This window comes from Mobula hypostoma, chromosome 3, assembly GCF_963921235.1.
Source record: "Mobula hypostoma chromosome 3, sMobHyp1.1, whole genome shotgun sequence".
NCBI classification, from domain to species: domain Eukaryota; kingdom Metazoa; phylum Chordata; class Chondrichthyes; order Myliobatiformes; family Myliobatidae; genus Mobula; species Mobula hypostoma.
Window position 1 is genome coordinate 134,680,729 of NC_086099.1, and position 20,968 is coordinate 134,701,696.

General features: G+C 43.8%; 1 protein-coding gene across 1 annotated transcript in view; it reads right to left on the reverse strand.

The window, feature by feature from the left end:
- LOC134344263 (aryl hydrocarbon receptor-like) overlaps positions 1–20,968 on the reverse strand; it is a 211,695-nt gene that overhangs the window by 13,154 nt on the left and 177,573 nt on the right. The window contains exons 8-10 of the mRNA XM_063043763.1: positions 20,784–20,893; positions 11,140–11,281; positions 7,102–9,253 (exon numbers count right to left, since the gene is read on the reverse strand). Coding sequence (XP_062899833.1) covers positions 7,102–9,253; positions 11,140–11,281; positions 20,784–20,893 — 2,404 coding nt within the window. The remainder of the gene's footprint in view (positions 1–7,101; positions 9,254–11,139; positions 11,282–20,783; positions 20,894–20,968) is intronic.

A 20,968-nucleotide genomic window follows, 5' to 3' on the forward strand; every position in this document is an offset into this window, starting at 1 on the left:
CTGTCCTAAATGGTTCTGAGGTTGTGCCCTTTGTCCTAGACTCTCTAACCATTGTAAACATTCTCTCTGTGTTCACTCTACCTAGGCCTTTCAATAGTAGGCATGTTTCAATGAGATTCCCCCTCATTCTCCTGAACTCCAACAAATACGGGCCCAGAGCTATCAAATGTTCCTCATATAATTCCCAAGAATGTTCTTTCCCAGGATTATTCTCTGGACCCTCTCTAATACCAGTGCTCCCTTCCTTAGACATAAGCCCCAAAACTGCTCACAATATTTCAGACACTGAAAAAGCCTCAGTATTACATCCTTGCTTATAGAACCATAGAAACTACAGCACAGAAACAGGCCCTTTGGCCCTTCTTGGCTGTGCCGAACCATTTTCTGCCTAGTCCCACTGACCCGCACACGGACCATATCCCTCCATACACCTCCCATCCATGTATCTGTCCAATTTATTCTTAAATGTTAAAAAAGAACCCGCATTTACCACCTCGTCTGGCAGCTCATTACATACTCTCACCACTCTGTGTGAAGAAGCCCCGCCTAATGTTCCCTTTAAACTTTTCCCCCCTCACCCTTAACCCATGTCCTCTGGTTTTTTTCTCCCCTTGCCTCAGTGGAAAAAGCCTGCTTGCATTCACTCTATCTATACCCATCATAATTTTATACACCTCTATCAAATCTCCCCTCATTCTTCTACACTCCAGGGAATAAAGTCCTAACCTATTCAACCTTTCTCTGTAACTGAGTTTCTCAAGTCCCGGCAACATCCTTGTAAACCTTCTCTGCACTCTTTCAACCTTATTTATATCCTTCCTGTAATTTGGTGACCAAAACTGAACACAATACTCCAGATTCGGCCTCACCAATGCCTTATACAACCTCATCATAACATTCCAGCTCTTATACTCAATACTTTGATTAATAAAGGCCAATGTACCAAAAGCTCTCTTTACGACCCTATCTACCTGTGATGACACTTTTAGGAAATTTTGTATCTGTATTCCCAGATCCCTCTGTTCCACTGCACTCCTCAGTGCCTTACCATTAACCCTGTATGTTCTACGTTGGTTTGTCCTTCCAATGTGCAATACCTCACACTTGTCAGTATTAAACTCCATCTGCCATTTTTCAGCCCATTTTTCCAGCTGGTCTAAGTCCCTCTGCAGGCTCTGAAAACCTTCCTCACTGTCTACTACACCTCCAATCTTTGTATCATCAGCAAACTTGCTGATCCAATTTACCACATTATCATCCAGATCATTGATATAGATGACAAATAACAATGGACCCAGCACTGATCCCTGTGGCACACCACTAGTCACAGGCCTCCACTCAGAGAAGCAATTCTCTACCACCACTCTCTGGCTTCTTCCATCGAGCCAATGTCTAATCCAATTTACCACCTCTCCATGTATACCTAGCGACTGAATTTTCCTAACTAACTTCCCATGCGGGACCTTGTCAAAGGCCTTACTGAAGTCCATGTAGACAATATCCACTGCCTTCCCTTCATCCACTTTCCTGGTAACCTCCTCGAAAAACTCCAACAGATATGTCAAACATGACCTTCCACGCACAAAGCCATGTTGACTCTCCCTAATAAGCCCGTCTATCCAAATGCTTGTAGATTTTGTCTCTTAGTACTCCCTCCAATAACTTACCTACTACTGACGTTAAACTCACTGGCCTATAATTTCCCGGATTACTTTTCGATCCTTTTTTAAACAACGGAACAACATGAGCCACTCTCCAATCCTCCGGCACTTCACCCGTAGACAGCGACATTTTAAATATTTCTGCCAGGGCCCCCGCAATTTCAACACTAGTCTCCTTCAAGGTCAGAGGGAACACTCTGTCAGGTCCCGGGGATTTATCCACTTTAATTTTCCTCAAGACAGCAAGTACCTCCTCCTTTTCAATCTGTACAGTTTCCATGGTCTCACTACTTGATTCCCTCAATTCCATAGATTTCATGCCAGCTTCCTTAGTAAATACAGACGCAAAAAACCTATTTAAGATCTCCATTTCCTTTGGTTCCGCACAAAGCCGACCACTCTGATCTTCAAGAGGACTAATTTTATCCCTTACAATCCTTTTGCTCTTAATATACTTGTAAAAGCTCTTTGGATTATCCTTCACTTTGACTGCCAAGGCAACCTCATGTCTTCTTTTTGCGCTCCTGATTTCTTTCTTAAGTATTTTCCTGCACTTCTTATACTCCTCAAGCACCTGATTTACCCCGTTTCCTATACATTTCATACAACTCCCTCTTCTTTATCAGAGTTGCAATATCCCTTGAGAACCAAGGTTCCTTATTCCTATTCAATTTGCCTTTAATCCTGACAGGAACATACAAACTCTGCACTCTCAAAATTTCCCCTTTGAAGGCTTCCCACCTACCAATCACATCTTTGCCAGAGAACAACCTGTCCCAATCCACGCTTTTTAGATCCTTTCTCATTTCTTCAAATTTGGCCTTCTTCCAGTTCAGAACCTCAACCCTAGGACCAGATCTATCCTTGTCCATGATCAAATTGAAACTAATGGTGTTATGATCACTGGAACCAAAGTGCTCCCCTACACAGACTTCTGTCACCTGCCCTAATTCGTTTCCTAACAGGAGATCTAATATTGCATCCCCTCTAGTTGGTCCCTCTATATACTGATTTAGAAAACTTCCCTGAACACATTTTACAAACTCTAAACCATCTAGACCCCTAACAGTATGGGAGTCCCAATCAATGTATGGAAAATTAAAATCCCCTACCACCACAACTTTTTGTTTCCTGTAGTTGCCTGCTATCTCTCTGCAGATTTGCTCTTCCAAGTCTCGTTGACTATTGGGTGGTCTGTAATACAATCCCACTAATGTGGCCATACCTTTCCTGTTTCTCAGCTCCACCCATAAGGACTCAGTAGACAAGCCCTCTAATCTGTCCTGCCTGAGCACTGCTGTAATATTTTCCCTAACAAGCAATGCTACTCCCCCACCTTTCATTCCTCTGCCTCGATCACATTTGAAACATCGGAACCCTGGAATGTTAAGCTGCCAGTCCTGCCCCTCCTGTCGCCAAGTTTCACTAATTGCTACAACATCATAATTCCACATGTCAATCCACGCCCTCAACTCATCCGCCTTCCCCGCAACGCTCCTAGCATTGAAATATATACACCTCAAAAGATTTTTACCACCACTCACAACCTTTCTATCAGCAGATTTATTATATTCTAGTCTTCTCAAAATGAATAGTAGCATTGCATTTGCCTTCCATACTATCAACTCAAACCGCAAATTAACCTTTGGGGAATCCTGCACTAGGTCTCTGAAGTCCCTTTGCAGCTCTGACTCTTAATTCATTACCTGTTTAGAAAATAACCTATGCTTTTCTTCTTTCTACCATGCACTTCCCTACTCTATATTTCAATCTACAACTTCTTTGTCCATTTTCCTAATCTGCCCAAATCCATCTGCAGACTCCCTGCTTCCTCAACACTACCTGTCCTCCACCTATCTTTGTACCATCTGCAAACCTGGCACAAAGCCATTTGATTCTATCATTTAGATTATTAACAGATAACATGAAAAGTAGCAAAGCTAAGACCGACTACTGCAGAACACTAGTAGTCAATGGCAGCCAAACAGAAAAGGCCCCCTTTATTCCATTCTTTGCCTTCTCCCAGTCTTCTTCTATCCATGCTAATATTTTTTCTTTAATACCATGGGCTCCTATCGTGTTTACCCGCCTCTTGTGTAGCACCTTGTCAAAGGTCTTCTGAAAATCCAAGTAAACAACATCAACTGACTGTCCCTCATTTATCCTGCTTGTTACTTCTCACAGAATTCCAAAAGATTCATCAGATAAAACTTACACTCAAGTAAACTATGTTGACTTCTGCCTATTTTATCATTTGCCCCCAAGTACCCTGAAACTACATCCTTAACAATTGACCCCTCGATCTTCCCAAACACTGAGGTCAGGCTAACATGCCTATAATTTTCTGTCTTTTGCTTCCATCCTTTCCTAAAGAGTGGAGTGGCATTTGTGATTTTCCAGTCCTCCAGAACCATTCCAAAATCTAGCGATTCTTCAAAGATCACGACTAATGTTTCCACAATTGCTTCAGCTACCTCTTTCAGAACCTAAAGCAACACACACACAAAATGTTGGAGGGACTCAGTTGGTCAGGCAGCATCAATAGAAATGAATAAACAGTCAACGTTTTGGGACGAGACCCTTCTTCAAGACTGAAAAGGAAGGTGAAGATGCCAGGATAAAAAGATAGGAGGGGAAGGAGGATAGTTAGAAGGTTTCAGAATCTGGCCCAGGTGACTTATCTACATTCAGACCTTTCAGCTTTGGTTCTCTTTATCTAGTTCTAGGACTTACTCCAAGATCTGATCACACTTTGTCATATTTATGCAGAAAAAGAGAAAATTCTACAGGGTTCACAAACTTCCTAGCACCACTGAACATTGGATCTTTGAATTTATTGATATTAAGTGATTTGGCATACAAACTTCAAGCACTTATAACCAAGGAACAGCCTGGAAACAATTAAATGGCTATGCTCAAAGAGGTTAGTTGGCTGGCAGCATAGTGGCATCCGCACTGGACTCATAGGCGAGTGGTCCTGGGTTTGAATCTGGCCAGCTCCTTACCCGTTTTATATCCATGCTGGATTAAGCACCGAGCTAGAAATTTGGCTTCATAAGACACAGACGAAAATGCTAAAGAAACAGCAAGTTTGTTGCCGGCTGATGCACAACAAGATGTGGAAAGGAAAAACAATAACAACATTCAAAGTGGGACTTGGAAACTCCACTAAAATATAAAATACAAGTTCTTTTCCATTTATCATTTTACTTGAGAGCAGAAAAGTTTCCAATAATTATTCAGAAAGTCAGAAGGCATGGGATCCAGGGAAGTTTGGCCAGCTGGATTCAGAATTGGCTTGCCTGCAGAAAGCAGAGGGTCGTGGTGGAGGGAGTACATTCAGATTGGAGGGTTGTGACTAGTGGTGTCCCACAAGGATCTGTTCTGGGACCTCTACTTTTCGTGATTTTTATTAACGACCTGGATGTGGGGGTAGAAGGGTGGGTTGGCAAGTTTGCAGATGACACGAAGGTTGATGGTGTTGTAGATAGTGTAGAGGATTGTCAAAGGTTGCAGAGAGACATTGATAGGATGCAGAAGTGGGCTGAGAAGTAGCAGATGGAGTTCAACCCGGAGAAGTGTGAGGTGGTACACTTTGGAAGGACAAACTCCAAGGCAGAGTACAAAGTAAATGGCAGGATACTTGGTAGTGTGGAGGAGCAGAGGGATCTCGGGGTACATGTCCACAGATCCCTGAAAGTTGCCACACAGACGGATAGGGTAGTTAAGAAAGCTTATGGGGTGTTAGCTTTCATAAGTCGAGGGATAGAGTTTAAGAGTCGCAATGTAATGATGCAGCTCTATAAAACTCTGGTTAGGCCACACTTGGAGTACTGTGTCCAGTTCTGGTCGCCTCACTATAGGAAGGATGTGGAAGGATTGGAAAGGGTACAGAGGAGATTTACCAGGATGCTGCCTGGATTAGAAAGTATGCATTATGATCAGAGATTAAGGGAGCTAGGGCTTTACTCTTTATAGTCATAGTCATACTTTATTGATCCCAGGGGGAAACTGGTTTTCGTTACAGTTGCACCATAAATAATAAATAGTAATAGAACCATAAATAGTTAAATAGTAATATGTAAATTATGCCAGTAAATTATGAAATATGTCCAGGACCAACCTATCGGCACAGGGTGTCTGACCCTCCAAGGGAGGAGTTGTAAAGTTTGATGGCCACAGGCAGGAATGACTTCCTATGACTCTCTGTGCTGCATCTCGGAGGAATGAGTCTCTGGCTGAATGTATTCCTGTGCCCAACCAGTACATTATGTAGTGGATGGGAGACATTGACCAAGATGGCATGCAACTTAGACAGCCTCCTCTTTTCAGACACCGCCGTGAGAGAGTCCAGTTCCATCCCCACAACATCACTGGCCTTTCGAATAAGTTTGTTGATTCTGTTGGTGTCTGCCACCCTCAGCCTGCTGCCCCAGCACACACCAGCAAACATGATAGCACTGGCCATCACAGACTTGTAGAACATCCTCAGCATCGTCTGGCAGATGTTAAAGGACCTCGGTCTCCTCAGGAAATAGAGATGGCTCTGACCCTTCTTGTAGACAGCCTCAGTGTTCTTTGATCAGTCCAGTTTATTGTCAAAGTTGGAGAGAAGGAGGATGAGAGGAGACATGATAGAGGTATACAAGATAATAAAAGGAATAGATAGAGTGGATAGCCAGTGCCTCTTTCCCAGGGCACCACTGCTCAATACAAGAGGACATGGCTTCAAGGTAAGGGGTGGGAAGTTCAAGGGGGATATTAGAGGAAGGTGTTTTACTCAGAGAGTGGTTGGTGCGTGGAATGCACTGCCTCAGTCAGTGGTGGAGGCAGATACACTAGTGAAGTTTAAGAGACCACTAGACAGGTATATGGAGGAATTTAAGGTGGGGGCTTATAGGGATGCAGGATTTGAGGGTCGGCACAACATTGTGGGCCGAAGGGCCTGTACTGCGCTGTACTATTCTATGTTCTATGTAATCATTATTATATTGTATTGATGTCATTTTTACATCTAGTTAAAAGACTTAATATGAAAGTGTAGTGGTGCTGTTAACGGACAAACAATCCAGACTCCTCATCAACATTCATATGAATACATGGTCAAATCTCTCATTAGCAATCCCAAAAGTTGAACTTACTTGAAAAATGTGAAAAAAAACAGTATAAAGGCTGCTACTAATGAAATTAAGTATTACAATCACACAATTGTGTTCCCATGAAATCCTAACAGTTCACTGATATATTTCATGGAAGTAAACGCAGTCTTGCAGTGAGAGCACCTCCAGACCCATGACAACATGACCCTCTATAAAGCAACATAGTAAACCATCCAGTTCCACCAATACTTTCCACATGGCTATTAGGGATAGGCAAGGACTTTTAGCCTTATTAGCTAACCTCACATTCCAAGAATAAAGTATAAGAAAATAGTGTTTACCTTGGGTAAAAATTGCTGTTGGCCTGAATCCGTTTGATTGAATTGCATTGTATCTATACAGGACAAATCACTTTCTGTTAGACAGGGAATCATTGACATGGCACCTGTGTAACATGCCTGTGACGTAATTAAATCCATTGACGGGTTTACAGCACCACAGTCTTGTTTCCTTGAATGCTGCTCTATGCAATCCAGGTAGTCTTCCAGGCCATTTTCCGCATTACTGTTCTGTATGTGAAACCCATCAACCGGCACATCTGTTTGGCTGAAGTCAGAACGTTGGTTTAACTCAGCAGCTCTCCGATGGTACGCAATGGCTTGTGGACATGCTGAGGTGGTAACGTTAAGCTCAGGTTTGTATTGGAACCCTGATGAAGTGCTGTCTGAACCAGATAACCCAAACTGCTTTCCCTGATTATTAACAAGACTTTCACTGCCAGGGTTCCAGTTTGAGAGAAGGCCATTGACTTTCATGAGCTTCATCTTCTGGCACAGTTGCTGCTGATGCTGATAATGCTGCATTTGAGCTTGCTTTCGCTCTTGTTGGTAATGTTGTGACAAAAGTGGCTGCTGCACATATTGTTGGATTGGAGGGTGCTGCTGCAACAAATGTTGGGTCGCTTGTTGTTGTGGCTGCTTCTGTTGCAAGTGCTGAAACGAAGGTTGCTGGGGATGTTGCAAGCTTTGCCATGGAAGTGGCTGCTGTTGTTGCAGGTGCTGCACCGGAAGTGGCTGCTGTTGTTGCAGGTGCTGCACCGGAAGTGGCTGCTGCTGTTGTTGTTGCAGGTGCTGCACCGGAAGTGGCTGCTGTTGTTGCAGGTGCTGCACCGGAAGTGGCTGCTGTTGTTGTTGTTGCAGGTGCTGCACCGGAAGTGGCTGTTGTTGTTGTTGTTGCTGCAGGTGCTGCACCGGAAGTGGCTGCTGTTGTTGCAGGTGCTGCACCGGAAGTGGCTGCTGCTGTTGTTGCAGGTGCTGCACCGGAAGTGGCTGCTGTTGTTGTTGCAGGTGCTGCACCGGAAGTGGCTGCTGTTGTTGTTGTTGCTGCAGGTGCTGCACCGGAAGTGGCTGCTGTTGTTGCAGGTGCTGCACCGGAAGTGGCTGCTGTTGTTGTTGTTGCAGGTGCTGCACCGGAAGTGGCTGCTGCTGTTGTTGTTGCAGGTGCTGCACTGGAAGTGGCTGCTGCAGGTGTGGCACTGATGGTGGCTGCTGTTTCTGCTGCAGGTGCTGCACTGGAAGTGGCTGTTGCAGATGTTGCATTGGTAGTGGCTGTTGCAGATGTTGCACTGGTAATGGCTGCTGTTGCTGCTGCACTGGAAGTGGCTGTTGCAGGTGTTCCACTGGTAGCGGCAGTTGTTGCTGCACTGGAAGTGTCCATTGTAGGTGTTGCACTGGTAGTGGCTGCTGTTGCTGCATATGTGTTGGAAATTGGGGTTGCTGCTGTTGTTGCAAGTGTTGTGACTGAGGTTGTTGCTGCATCTTGCAACCTAAGTTCGAATCAAATGGTTTCTCTGACAAACAGCTTGAAAACATGCAGTCTGATCTCTTCTTCAGTGATTCCTGAACATAACTTAGAATTTCATCATTCAGTGTAATGTTATTAATGTCTCCAGCCTCATCCCAATGAACCCTCAGGAATGTCTCATCCTGGCATATGAGATCAAAGTCTTCTAATTTTATATCAAGGTCTTTCATAGTGTTATAAAGTTCACTGCTAATGTTATTTGCCAAAATATCAATATTATTTTCAGGAGCAGGGAATGTCTTTTGCTGCTGAGTGCAGTCGATGTTCCTAATACTGTTATCTTCACTGAACAGAAGTTCTTCCCAACCACATAGATATGCATCACTTAATTCTGTATCTTTACTCTCATTAAAAAAGGCATTCTCAAGACCACATTTTTGATGTTGTGAAGGATCAGGTACATACAGTGATCTATCTTGGCCTAACATGACACCAAGAAGGGAGCTTGGATCTACTGATTCCAGCTTTCTGAATGTTTCTGTCTCTGTTGTGTGAGTGACCTGACTATTTGTAGGATTTGTTAATCCAAGCATTGTACAGTTTCCTTCATATAGTAATGCTTCTCCTGTTGCAAAATTAAAAGGCAATTGCAGAGTTCGTTTTTGCAAATTCTCTTCCCCTTCCTCATCGCTGAAAAAGCAAAAAAAGTCTATAGTTATTACAAAGAATTACAATACATCCAAGAACTAATATAATAGTGCCCTAAAAGAGCACTGAATTGATTTCCAATGAAAAAATTATTCTAGCCTTTGCAGGAAATGGGGGCTAGATAGAAATTTGAGGGCTCCATCACCCTCACCTAGCCTGTCGATAAATCTCATTACCTGTATTGCCTTCCTGTCCTTACAAATCCATTGCAGATATGGAGGCCAGCTGAGCTGATCTTCCAAACCCGAGAATTATCCTCTGAAGCAGCAAGACATCTGGTTTTGAGATCCACCTCCTGCAGACAGCTGGTTATCAGAAGGCTTTGGAACTAATTTAACATACAAACCTATTGTATTATGGAATTCTTGAAGGTTGGGAAAAATGAAATTAAGGTATATTCTATACACCCAGTGGCCACTATACACAGTGACAATAAAGAAGGGCAAAGATGTCAAGGAGCCAGTGCAGAGCACCCCTGTGATCATCCCCCTCAACAACAGGTATATTACTTTGGATACTGTGGGGGCAAGTGTTGACCTATCAGAGGAAAGACACAGTGGTTGGGTCACTGGCACTGAGTCTGCCTCTGTAGAGGAAACATTTTGTATCTAGTGATCATAACGCCATTAGTTTCAAGGTAATAATGGAGAAAGATAGGTCTAGTCCTTGGGTTGAGGTTCCAAACTGAAGAAAGGCCAGTTTTGATGGTATCAGAAAGAATCTGGCACATATGGATTGAGACAGGCTGCTTTCTGGCAAATGAGTACTTGGTAAGTAGGAGGCTTTCAAAAGTGAAAATTTTAAGCGTACAAAGTTTCAAGTTTCCTGTCAGAGAAAAAGGCAAGAATAACAAGTTTAGAGAACCTTGGTGTTCGAGAGATATTGAGGCACTGGTTAAAAAAAAGAGAGGTGCACAGCAGTTATAGGCTGGAAGGAGTGAATGAGGTACTCGAGGAGTACAGTCGGCCCTCCTTATCCGCAGGTTCCGCATGCGAGGATTCAACCAACCGCGGATCGGGAAAACCCAGAAGTTTTCTCTTCAGCATCCACTGTTTGAGCATGTACAGACTATTTTTCTTGTCATTACTCCCTAAACAATACAGTATAACAACTATTTACATAGCAAGCACAGGAATGTATTTACATTGTATTAGGTACTATAAGTAATCTAGAGATGATTTAAAGTACAGGCAGTCTTTAAGTCGGATTTGTACGTAAATCCGAACAGGCACATCTGGTATTATTTAGCATCAGTGAATCAAACGTTTGTCTTAGTATATAGTATATATTTTACCTTTCTATGCATAAAAACACTTAAGAAACGTATGTATTTCAATAATTAAAACACAGTGTTGCTTAGTAATAATTGTAGCTTTCATCGGAGCAGGGCCTTTCACATGCTCCATTATTCTCACTTTATCCTTTAAAATTACTCTCAAGACCAATCACATTTACTCGTTAATTTTCATCGTATTCTGATCTATATTTCTAGGTTCTACCACAGATCTCCACATTAAGGGCCTTTTGACAGTGGCTAATTAAGTTACCAATCAGTTTAGGACATGTGAGGAAACTGTGTAATCACAGAGAGAATGTATAAACTGTCTGCTAACAGCACTGCAAGGCAATACTAAACTGGACCACTGGACCTACAAGAAAGCAGCTTTTCATGCTGTACTGATTTGACACCCCAAAATGTAACGGGCAGGTGATTATTTAACAATGAACATTAATTAAGCCAAAATTAATCTAGATACATTTTCCCTTCCCCTGAGAATTTTATTCCTGAAGGATTAGTTAGCACCTTCTCGCACTATAAAAGCTTAATATACAAGAGGAATTAAATGTGAACATCTTTTAGTACTTACGTGAGAGGTCTTTGTGTGGCTATAATATAATCCGGCTTTCCATTTTTGTATCCCAGTCGTGCACTTGCTTGCACCCAAGTCCACCTATTCTCTTTGGTCAAAAGCCTGAAAACAGTCATTCCACTTTCCCCTGTCTTCATCACTGAAATACAGAAACCAGGTAGAAGGAAGTGTTACTGAAGGCCAAGACTCTCAAATAAATTATATTTAAGACACTTGAAGTATTGTCCAGCGAAGGGGCACAGCAAAGTGATGATGGTACTAAACAGCAACTCCTGCGCTTGCATTTTTGAAAACAGCTCTTTTTCTATCTTTGATATCTCTTTTTTTTCCCCTTTTTCAAAGTTCTTTTGAAGACCCTGGAGTTACACTCTGACTTTGGTTTTTTGCAGGAATGAGACCCACTCTCAGGGCCTCATGACCAGCTGCTTTTTGATATCCCAAGGGTGCGGTCTGGAAGACCAGCATGCCTGCAGGGTGCTGGATTTTTGTAGCTCTGGAAATAGGCTGATTCAAGGCTGGTGCCACCGACTGAGGTGTCGCAGTTGAACATGGAATATCCAGAGCAGCGAATTAGTTGCCATGGGCTGAGTGTCTAGAGACCTGAGCTTTTCTGGGGCCGACTCTCTGGGCGCAGAGCTTGGAAAAAGCAATGCAACAGACTTTTAACATCATAAATCAGCCAGTTGTTTATGTCTCCTTAGTCGCTGTGAAATGGGGACATCCCTTTTTCTCTTATTAGGGGGAGAGAGAACCTGTGGTATGTTGAATTATCTATTCCTAGTGGGGTGGCGGGAGGATGGGGTGAGAGCAGATGTATTACCTACCTAGGAATAGGGTTCCCCTTGTCCTCACCAAGCTAGGAATAGGGTTCCCCTTGACCTCACCTGCTACATGTGCTCTCACCCCATCCTCCTGCCACCCCACTAGGAATAGGGTTCCCCTTGTCCTCACCTACCACCCTACCAGCCTCCGGGTCCAACATATAATACTCCGTAACTTCCGCCACCTCCAACGGGATCCCACCACTAAGCACATCTTTCCCTCCCCACCTCTGCTTTCCGCAGGGATCGCTCCCTACGTGACTCCCTTGTCCATTCATCCCCCCCATCCCTCTCCACCGATCTCCCTCCCGGCACTTATCTGTGTAAGCGGAACAAGTGCTACACATGCCCTTACATTTCCTCCCTTACTACCATTCAGGGCCCTAGACAGTCCTTCCAGGTGAGGTGACACTTCACCTGTGAGTCGGCTGGCGTGATATACTGCATCCGGTGCTCCCGATGCGGCCTTCTATATATTGGTGAGATCCGACGCAGACTGGGAGACCATTTCGCTGAACACCTACTCTCGGTCCACCAGAAAAAGCCGGATCTCCCAGCGGCCACATATTTTAATTCCACATCCCATTCCCATTCTGATATGTCTACCCATGGACTCCTCTCCTGTAAAGATGAAGCCACACTCAGGTTGGAGGAACAACACCTTATATTCCGTCTGGATAGCCTCCAACCTAATGGCATGAACTCTGACTTCTCTAACTTCCCCTAATGCCCCACCTCCACCTCGTACCCCCTCCGTTATTTATTATTATATATATTCTTTTTCTCCCTCTCCTTTTTCTCCCTCTGTCCCTCTGACTATACCCCTTGCCCATCCTCTGGGCTTCCCTCCTCCCCCTTTCTTTCTCCCTAGGCCTCCCGGCCCATGATCCTCTCCTATCCTTTTTGCCAATCAACTGTCCAGCTCTTGGCTCCATCCCTCCACCTCCTGTCTTCTCCTATCATTTTGGATCTCCCCCTCCCACTTTCAAATCTCTTACTAGCTCTTCTTTCAGTTAGTCCTGACGAAGGGTCTCGGCCTGAAACATCGACTGTATCTCTTCCTAGAGATGCTGCCTGGCCTGCTGCGTTCACCAGCAACTTTTATGTGTGTTGCTTGAAATTCTAGCATCTGCAGATATCCTCGTGTTTGCGAGCTCAAGATTACAACTAATGAGATCAAGGCCTTGATCCTCATCAAATTTACTGGGAACAAACCCACTGAAGGCTTTCAAAAAGTAATTATGTAGACACCTAGGACACAATCTGCAGGGCAATGGGGTAAAAGCAGGGTAATAGACTGTATTGCTCTAGAAATGACTCTGGTTGGGGTGATGATTATAAGAAAGAACCATATTCACATTAACCATAGTACAAAGATCAGGACCTTTGGCCCATGTCTGTGCGACCATTCCAATCCAAACTAATCTCATATGCTTGCATATGGTTTACTACATACCTCCATTCCCTGCCTAGTCACGTGCTTGTTTCAGTACTTCCTTCAATATTGCTACTGTATCTGCTTCCACAACCTATCCTGGTGGCATATCCCTTCATCAAGCACACTCTATGCAAGCAAAGCTTTGCCTTGTAAATCTACCTTAAACATTTCCTCTCTCACTTTAAAGATGTGCCCTCTAGTATTCAAAATATTCATGCTGCAAGAAAAAAATTATGTACGTCTGACATAATTTTCTAATCTTCCATCAGTTCTCCTCTCAGTCTCCAATACTCCAGAGAAAACAGCTCAAGTTTGTCCAACGTTTCCTTATAGCTAAAGTCCTGGCTGAACACATCTTAGTTTGGAAAAGGGCAGAAAAACTGAAATTGCAGAAATATTAACCATAAGTTTAAAACCTACCTGGATATGCCTAGAGGTCTTTTGTTGGTGAGGCAGTGGGACATTTAAAAAGAGCTTGGGAGCTTTCAGCTTCTTTTCAGTATGGCAAACAGCGTGGGACCAATAAACAGAAAAGAGCTGTAAGTGGAGTGGCCCATGTTGGAGTGGTCAGGCTTTGCTTCAATGAGCATAGGTGAGAACAGGCTTGGGCAAGCATAGGCAGAGGTTCTAAGTAAGGAAGTTTCTAGAATGTTTTTTTTTTATTAGTACATAGCTAGTGTGGTGAGAATGGATCTACATGTAGTGGTATGTTCCTTGGGTGAGATGTGGGAAATTTAGGAGACCTCCAGTCTCCCTGACAACTACATCTACACTAGGTGCACTGAGCTGCAGTTCCTTGGAAAGCATGTCAAGGAACTGGAAGGGCAGCTGGATGAACATAGAAAATAGGTGCACAAGTAGGCCAATCGGCCCTTCGATCCTGTACCGCCATTCAGTATGATCATGGCGGATAATCCAACTCAGAAACCTGTACCTGCCTTCTCTCCATACCCCCGATCCCTATAGCCACAAGGGCCATATCTAACTCTCTCTTAAATATAGTCAATGAACTGTCCTCAATGGTTTCCTGTGGCAGAGAGTTCCACAGATTCACCACTCTCTGTGTGAAGAAGTTTTCCCTCATCTCAGTCCTAAAAGGCTTCCCCTTTATCCTTAAACTGTGACCCCTCGTTCTGGACTTCCCCAACATTAGGAACAATCTTCCTGCAACTAGCCTGTCCAATCCCTTTAGGATTTTATACGTTTCAATCAGATCTCCCCTCAAGCTTCTAAATTCCAACGAGTATAAGCCTAGTCAATCCAGTCTTTCATTATATGAAAGTCCTGCCATCCCAGGAATCAATCTGGTGAACCTTCTTTGTACTCCCTCTATGGCAAGGATGTCTTTCCTCAGATTAGAGGACCAAAACTGCACACAATACTCCAGGTGTGGTCTCACCAAGGCCTTGTACAACTGCAGTAGTACCTCCCTGCTCCTGCACTCGAATCCTCTTGCTATGAATGCCAGCATACCATTCGCCTTTTTCACCGCCTGCTGTACCTGCATGCCCACTTTCAATGACTGGTGTATAATGACACCCAGGTCTCGTTGCACCTCCCCTTTTCCTAATCGGCCACCATTCAGATAATAATCTGTTTCCCTGTTTTTGCCACCAAACTGGATAACCTCACATTTATCCACATTAAATTGCATCTGCCATGAATTTGCCCACTCACCTAAACTATCCAAGTCACCCTGCATCCTCTTAGCATCCTCCTCACAGCTAACACTGCCGCCCAGCTTCGTGTCATCCGCAAACTTGGAGATGCTGCATTTAATTCCCTCGTCTAAGTCATTTATATTGTAAACAACTGGGGTCCCAGCACTGAGCCTTGCGGTACCTCACTAGTCACTGCCTGCCATTCTGAAAAGGTCCCGTTTATTCCCACTCTTTGCTTCCTGTCTGCCAATCAATTCTCTATCCACATCAATAACTTACCCCCAATACCATGTGCTTTAAATTTGCACACTAATCTCCTGTGTGGGACCTTGTCAAAAGCCTTTTGAAAATCCAAATATACCACATCCACTGGTTCTCCCTATCCACTCTACTAGTTACATCCTCAAAAAATTCTATGAGATTCGTCAGACATGATTTTCCTTTCACAAATCCATGCTGACTTTGTCCGATGATTTCACCGCTTTCCAAATGTGCTGTTATCACATCTTTGATAACTGACTCTAGCATTTTCCCCACCACCAATGTTAGGCTAACCGGTCTATAATTTCCCGGTTTCTCTCTCCCTCCTTTTTTAAAAAGCGGGGTTACATTAGCCACCCTCCAATCCTCAGGAACTAGTCCAGATCTAAAGAGTTTTGAAAAATTATCACTAATGCATCCACTATTTCTTGGGCTACTTCCTTAAGCACTCTGGGATGCAGACCATCTGGCCCTGGGGATTTATCTGCCTTTAATCCCTTCAATTTACCTAACACCACTTCCCTACTAATATGTATTTCCCTCAGTTTCCTCCATCTCACTGGACCCTCTGTCCCCTACTATTTCTGGAAGATTATTTATGTCCTCCTTAGTGAAGACAGAACCAAAGTAATTATTCAATTGGTCTGCCATGTCCTTGTTCCCCATAATCAATTCACCTGTTTCTGTCTGTGAGGGACCTACATTTGCCTTAACCAATCTTTTTCTTTTCACATATCTATAAAAGCTTTTACAGTCAGTGTTTATGTTCCCTGCCAGTTTTCTCTCATAATCTCTTTTTCCTTTCCTAATTAAGCCCTTTGTCCTCCTCTGTTGGACTCTGAATTTCTCCCAGTCCTCAGGTGAGCCACTTTTTCCGGCTAATCTGTATGTTTCTTCTTTGGAATTGATACTATCCCTAATTTCCCTTGTCAGCCACGGGTGCACTACCTTTCCTGATTTATTCTTTTGCCAAAGTGGGAAGAACAACTGTTGTAGTTCATCCACGCGATCTTTAAATGCTTCCCATTGCATATCCACCGTCAACCCTTTAAGTATCATTTGCCAGTCTATCTTAGCTAATTCACATCTCATACCTTCAAAGTTACCCTTCTTTAACTTCAGAACCTTTGTTTCTGAATTAACTATGTCACTCTCCATCTTAATGAAGAATTCCACCATATTATGGTCACTCTTACCCAAGGGGCCTCTCATGACAAGATTGCTAATTAACCCTTTCTCATTGCTCAATACGCAGTCTAGAATGGCCTGCTCTCTAGTTGGTTCCTCGACATGTTGGTTCAAAAAACCATCCCGCATACATTCCAAGAAATCCTCTTCCTCAGCACCCTTACCAATTTGGTTCACCCAATCTATATGTAGATTGAAGTCACCCATTATAACTGCTGTTCCTTTATTGCACACATTTCTAATTTTCTGTTTAATGCCATCCCCAACCTTACTACTACTGTTAGGTGGCCTGTACACAACTCCCACCAGCGTTTTCTGCCCCTTAGTGTTATGCAGCTCTACCCATATCGATTCCACATCCTCTCGGCTAACGTCCTTCCTTTCTATTGCGTTAATCTCCTCTCTAACCAGCAACGCTACCCCACCTCCTTTTCTTTCATGTCTATCTCTCCTGAATACCGAGTATTCCTGAATGTTGAGCTCCCATCCTTGGTCATCCTGGAGCCATGTCTCTGTGATCCCAACTGTATCATATTCATTAATAACAATCTGCACTTTTAATTCATCCACCTTGTTACGAATGCTCCTTGCATTGACACACAAAGCCTTCAGGTTAGTAGAGAAAATGAGGAGGTAGTCACAGATAAGTTGTAGGAGCCAGGCACCCTGGTGACTGTCAAGAGAAGGAATGGGACTAGGCAGCCAGTGCAGATTACCCTGTGGCTATTCCCTTCAATAGTGAGTACGCTGCTTTGGATTCTGTTGCAGAGGAAAGCCGCAACAACCAGGTCTCTGGCATTGAGTCTGGCTCTGTGGCTCAGAAGGGAAGGGGGGGAAGAACAGGAGTACAGTGGTATTAGGGGATTCCATAATTAGAAGAGCAGAAAGCACACTCTGTGGACATGAATTAGACAGTCGGGCATGTTGTGTCCCAGGTGCCAGGGTCATGAATGTCTCAGATTGAGTCCACAGCACTCTAAAGAGAGGGTGAACAGCCTGATGTTGTGATACATATTGGTATCAACAGCATAGGTAGGAAAAGGGAAGAGGTCCTGAAGAGAGAATATAGGCAGTTAGACAGTAGGAAATCTCTGGATTACTTTCTATGCCACATGCCCATGAGGGCAAGAATAGGATGATTTGGCAGAAGAATGTGTGGCTGAGGAATTGGTGTAGGGGGCGGGGTTTCAGATTTCTGGATTATCTGGATCACTGTCAGGACAGGGACAAATATACTTGTGGGCAGGTTTGCTAGGGAGGGTTTAAACTAACTTGGCACGGGGATGGGAACCAGAGTGATAGGGCTGAGGATGGGGCAGTTGGTATACAAGAAGAGCATTTGATAGCTTTGGGCCTGTATTCACTAGAATTCAGAAGAATGAGGGGTGACCTCATTGAAATCGATCAAATGGTGAAAGACCTTGATAGAGTGGATGTGGAGAGGATGTTTTCTATGGTGGGGGAGGCCAAGACCAGAGGGCACAGCCTCAGAATAAAGGGGCTTCCTTTTAGAACGGAGATGAGGTCAGGGCATGAAGAGATACAGGCATAAGGCAGGAGATTGGGGCCGAGAGGAAAATTGGATCAGTCATGATGAAATGGCAGAGCAGACGTGAAAAGGCCGAAGTTCTAATTCTGCTTCTATATCCTATGGTCAGATGCAATGCGTAGTGAGACTGTGAGGAAGGACAGGCAAATGATAGGGCAAAATTGCAGTCAGTGAATGAGCTGAAGTGTAATGGCTGGTAAAAACCAAAAAGGATGATGAATACAGGACTGAAAGTGTTACCTTCGAATGCAGACAGTATATAGAACAAAATAGATGATCTTGTGATGGAGTTAGAGACAGGCAGCCGTGATGTTATGGGCATCTCTGAGTTGTGGCTGAAAGAAGATTTGGTTGGAAGCTTAATATTCACTGTTTTAAAAGGACAGACAGGTAGGCAGAGTGGGTGGGGTGGCTCTGTTGGTAAAAAAAAACAAATCAGATCCTTAGGAAGAGGTGACATAGGATCGGAACATGTAGAATCCTTGTGGGTAGAGTTAAGAAACTACAAGGATAAAAAGACCTTCATGGGCAATATATATAGGTCTCTAAACAGTAGCCAGGTTGTGGACTATAAATTACAACAGGAGATAGAAACAGCATGTAAAAATGGCAATGTTGTAATAACCATTGGGGATTTGAATATACAGGTAGATTGGAAAAATACAGTCAGCGCTGGATCCCAAGTGAGGGAATTGGTAGAGTGACTTCAAGGTGGCTTTTTAGCACAGCTTGTGATTGAGCTTATTAGGAGACTGGCAATTCTGGATTGGATGTTATGTAATGATCCAGCTTTGATTAGGAAGCTTAAGCTACAGGGACCCTGAGTGATCATAATATGATAGAATTCACCCCGAAGTTTGAGAAGGAGAAACTAAAATCTGATGCATCAGTATTACAGTGGAGTCAAGGCATGAGACTAGAGCTGGCAAAATTGATTGGAAGGGGACACTAGCAAAGATGACGACAGAATAGAAATGGCTGGTGTTTCTTGGGGAAATACGGAAGGCACAGGAAAGATACATCCCAAAGATGAACAGGTCTTCTAAATGGAGGATGAGGCAACTGTGGCTGATGAAGGTAGTCAAAGACAACATAAAAGCAAGAGAGAGAGCACATAATACAACCAAAATTAATGGGAAGCTAGAGAACTATGAAGCTTTTAAAAACCAACAGAAGGCAACTAAAAAAAAAAAGAAATATGAAGGGAAGCTAGCCAATAACATAAAGGAGGATACAAGTTTTTAGGTATATGAGGGGGGAGAGGGGGGAGAGGGGGGAGAGGGGGGGGGGGAGGGGGGAGGGGGGAGAGGGGGGAGAGGGGGGAGAGGGGGGAGAGGGGGAGAGGGGGGAGAGAGGGGGGAGAGGGGGGGAGAGGGGGAGAGGGGGAGAGGGGGGAGAGGGGGAGAGGGGGGAGGGGGGGAGAGGGGGGGAGATGGAGAATGAATGTCAGATCACTGGAAAATGCCACTGGAGAGATAGCAATGGGGGACAAAGAAATGGCAGATGAACTTAATGAATTTTGCGTCAGTCTTCACTGTGGAAGACACTAGCAGAATACCAGAAATGTAAGAATGTCAGGAGGTAGAAGTGAGTGTCACCACAATTACTAAGGAGAAGGTGCGTGAGAAACTGAAAGGCCCAACGGTAGGTATGCCATCTGCACCAGATGGACTACACCCCAAGGAACTTAAAGAGGTAGCTGAAGAGATTGTGGATGCCTTAGTAATGTTCTTTCAAGAATCACTAGATTCTGGAATGGTTCCCGAGGACTGAAAAATTGCAAATGTCATTCCAGTTTTTAAGAACGGAGGGAGGCAGAAGAAAGGCTGTGTTCAGTTAGTCTGACTTCAGTGGTTGTAAAGATATGGGAGTCTATTAATAAGGATGAGGTTGCCAGGTACTTTGAGATACACGATAAAATAAGCTAAAGTCTCCGTGATAAATCTGTAGAAATCTGCTGGAGTCTTTGGTGGTATACCAAATGTCCTTAAACTCCTCATGAAGTATAGCTGCTGATGTGCCTTCTTCGTGACTGCATCAATATGTTAGGATCAATCCTTTGAGATGTCAATGCCCAGGAACTTAAGCTGCTCCTCCTCTCCACTGCTGATCCCTCAATGAGGACTGATGTGTTCTCCTGACTTCCCCTTCCTGAAGCCCACAATCAGCTACTTGGTCTTACTGACTGAGAGGAAAACTGTTACTGTGACATAACTCAACCAGTCCACCTATCTCACTCCTACATTTTTATCTCCATCATTCTAGTTTATTACAAACAGTTAACTTCATCTCTGGTAACATCTCCACTCGGGTGATTGTGATTGCTGGGTATAAGCCATCCCTCTTCTAAAAATTTCTCCAACACCAATTCTAGTGCCCAAGGAACCCAAATCCTTTCTTTCCTCACTATCTCTTCAGCCACGCTTTCATATAGTTCATCTCCCATTAACAGGCTTACTGGCACTTGGCATTGCAAGTAACCTTGAGATCATGACATTTAATTCATCGCTTCACTCCTTAAAATCAGCTGGCATTACCATATCCCGTGTTGGATCTACACAGTGGTACAAATATGCACCATAACCACTGGTTGCTTATCCTCACCCTTTTCATTGTTTTTGACACCCTTCGATTGACCCTGTGTGATTGGACAACTTGATGTCTTTTTTTTTACCTAGACAGAAATAAGGAAGTGCACTGGAGAAAACCAGAAGACTACTTACTTCGGACGTGGTTTTCTGCGCAGTACATCATGTCAGCTGCATGAATAAACTGATAGCCAGATCCCCGCATGCATAATTCAGCATCTGTGTAACCCAGGACTATCTTCCCTCTGCAAGCAAAATAGAACAGTATTTTTCTTTGTGCATACCTGCCACATTAGAATACATACATGCTATTAGTTTTC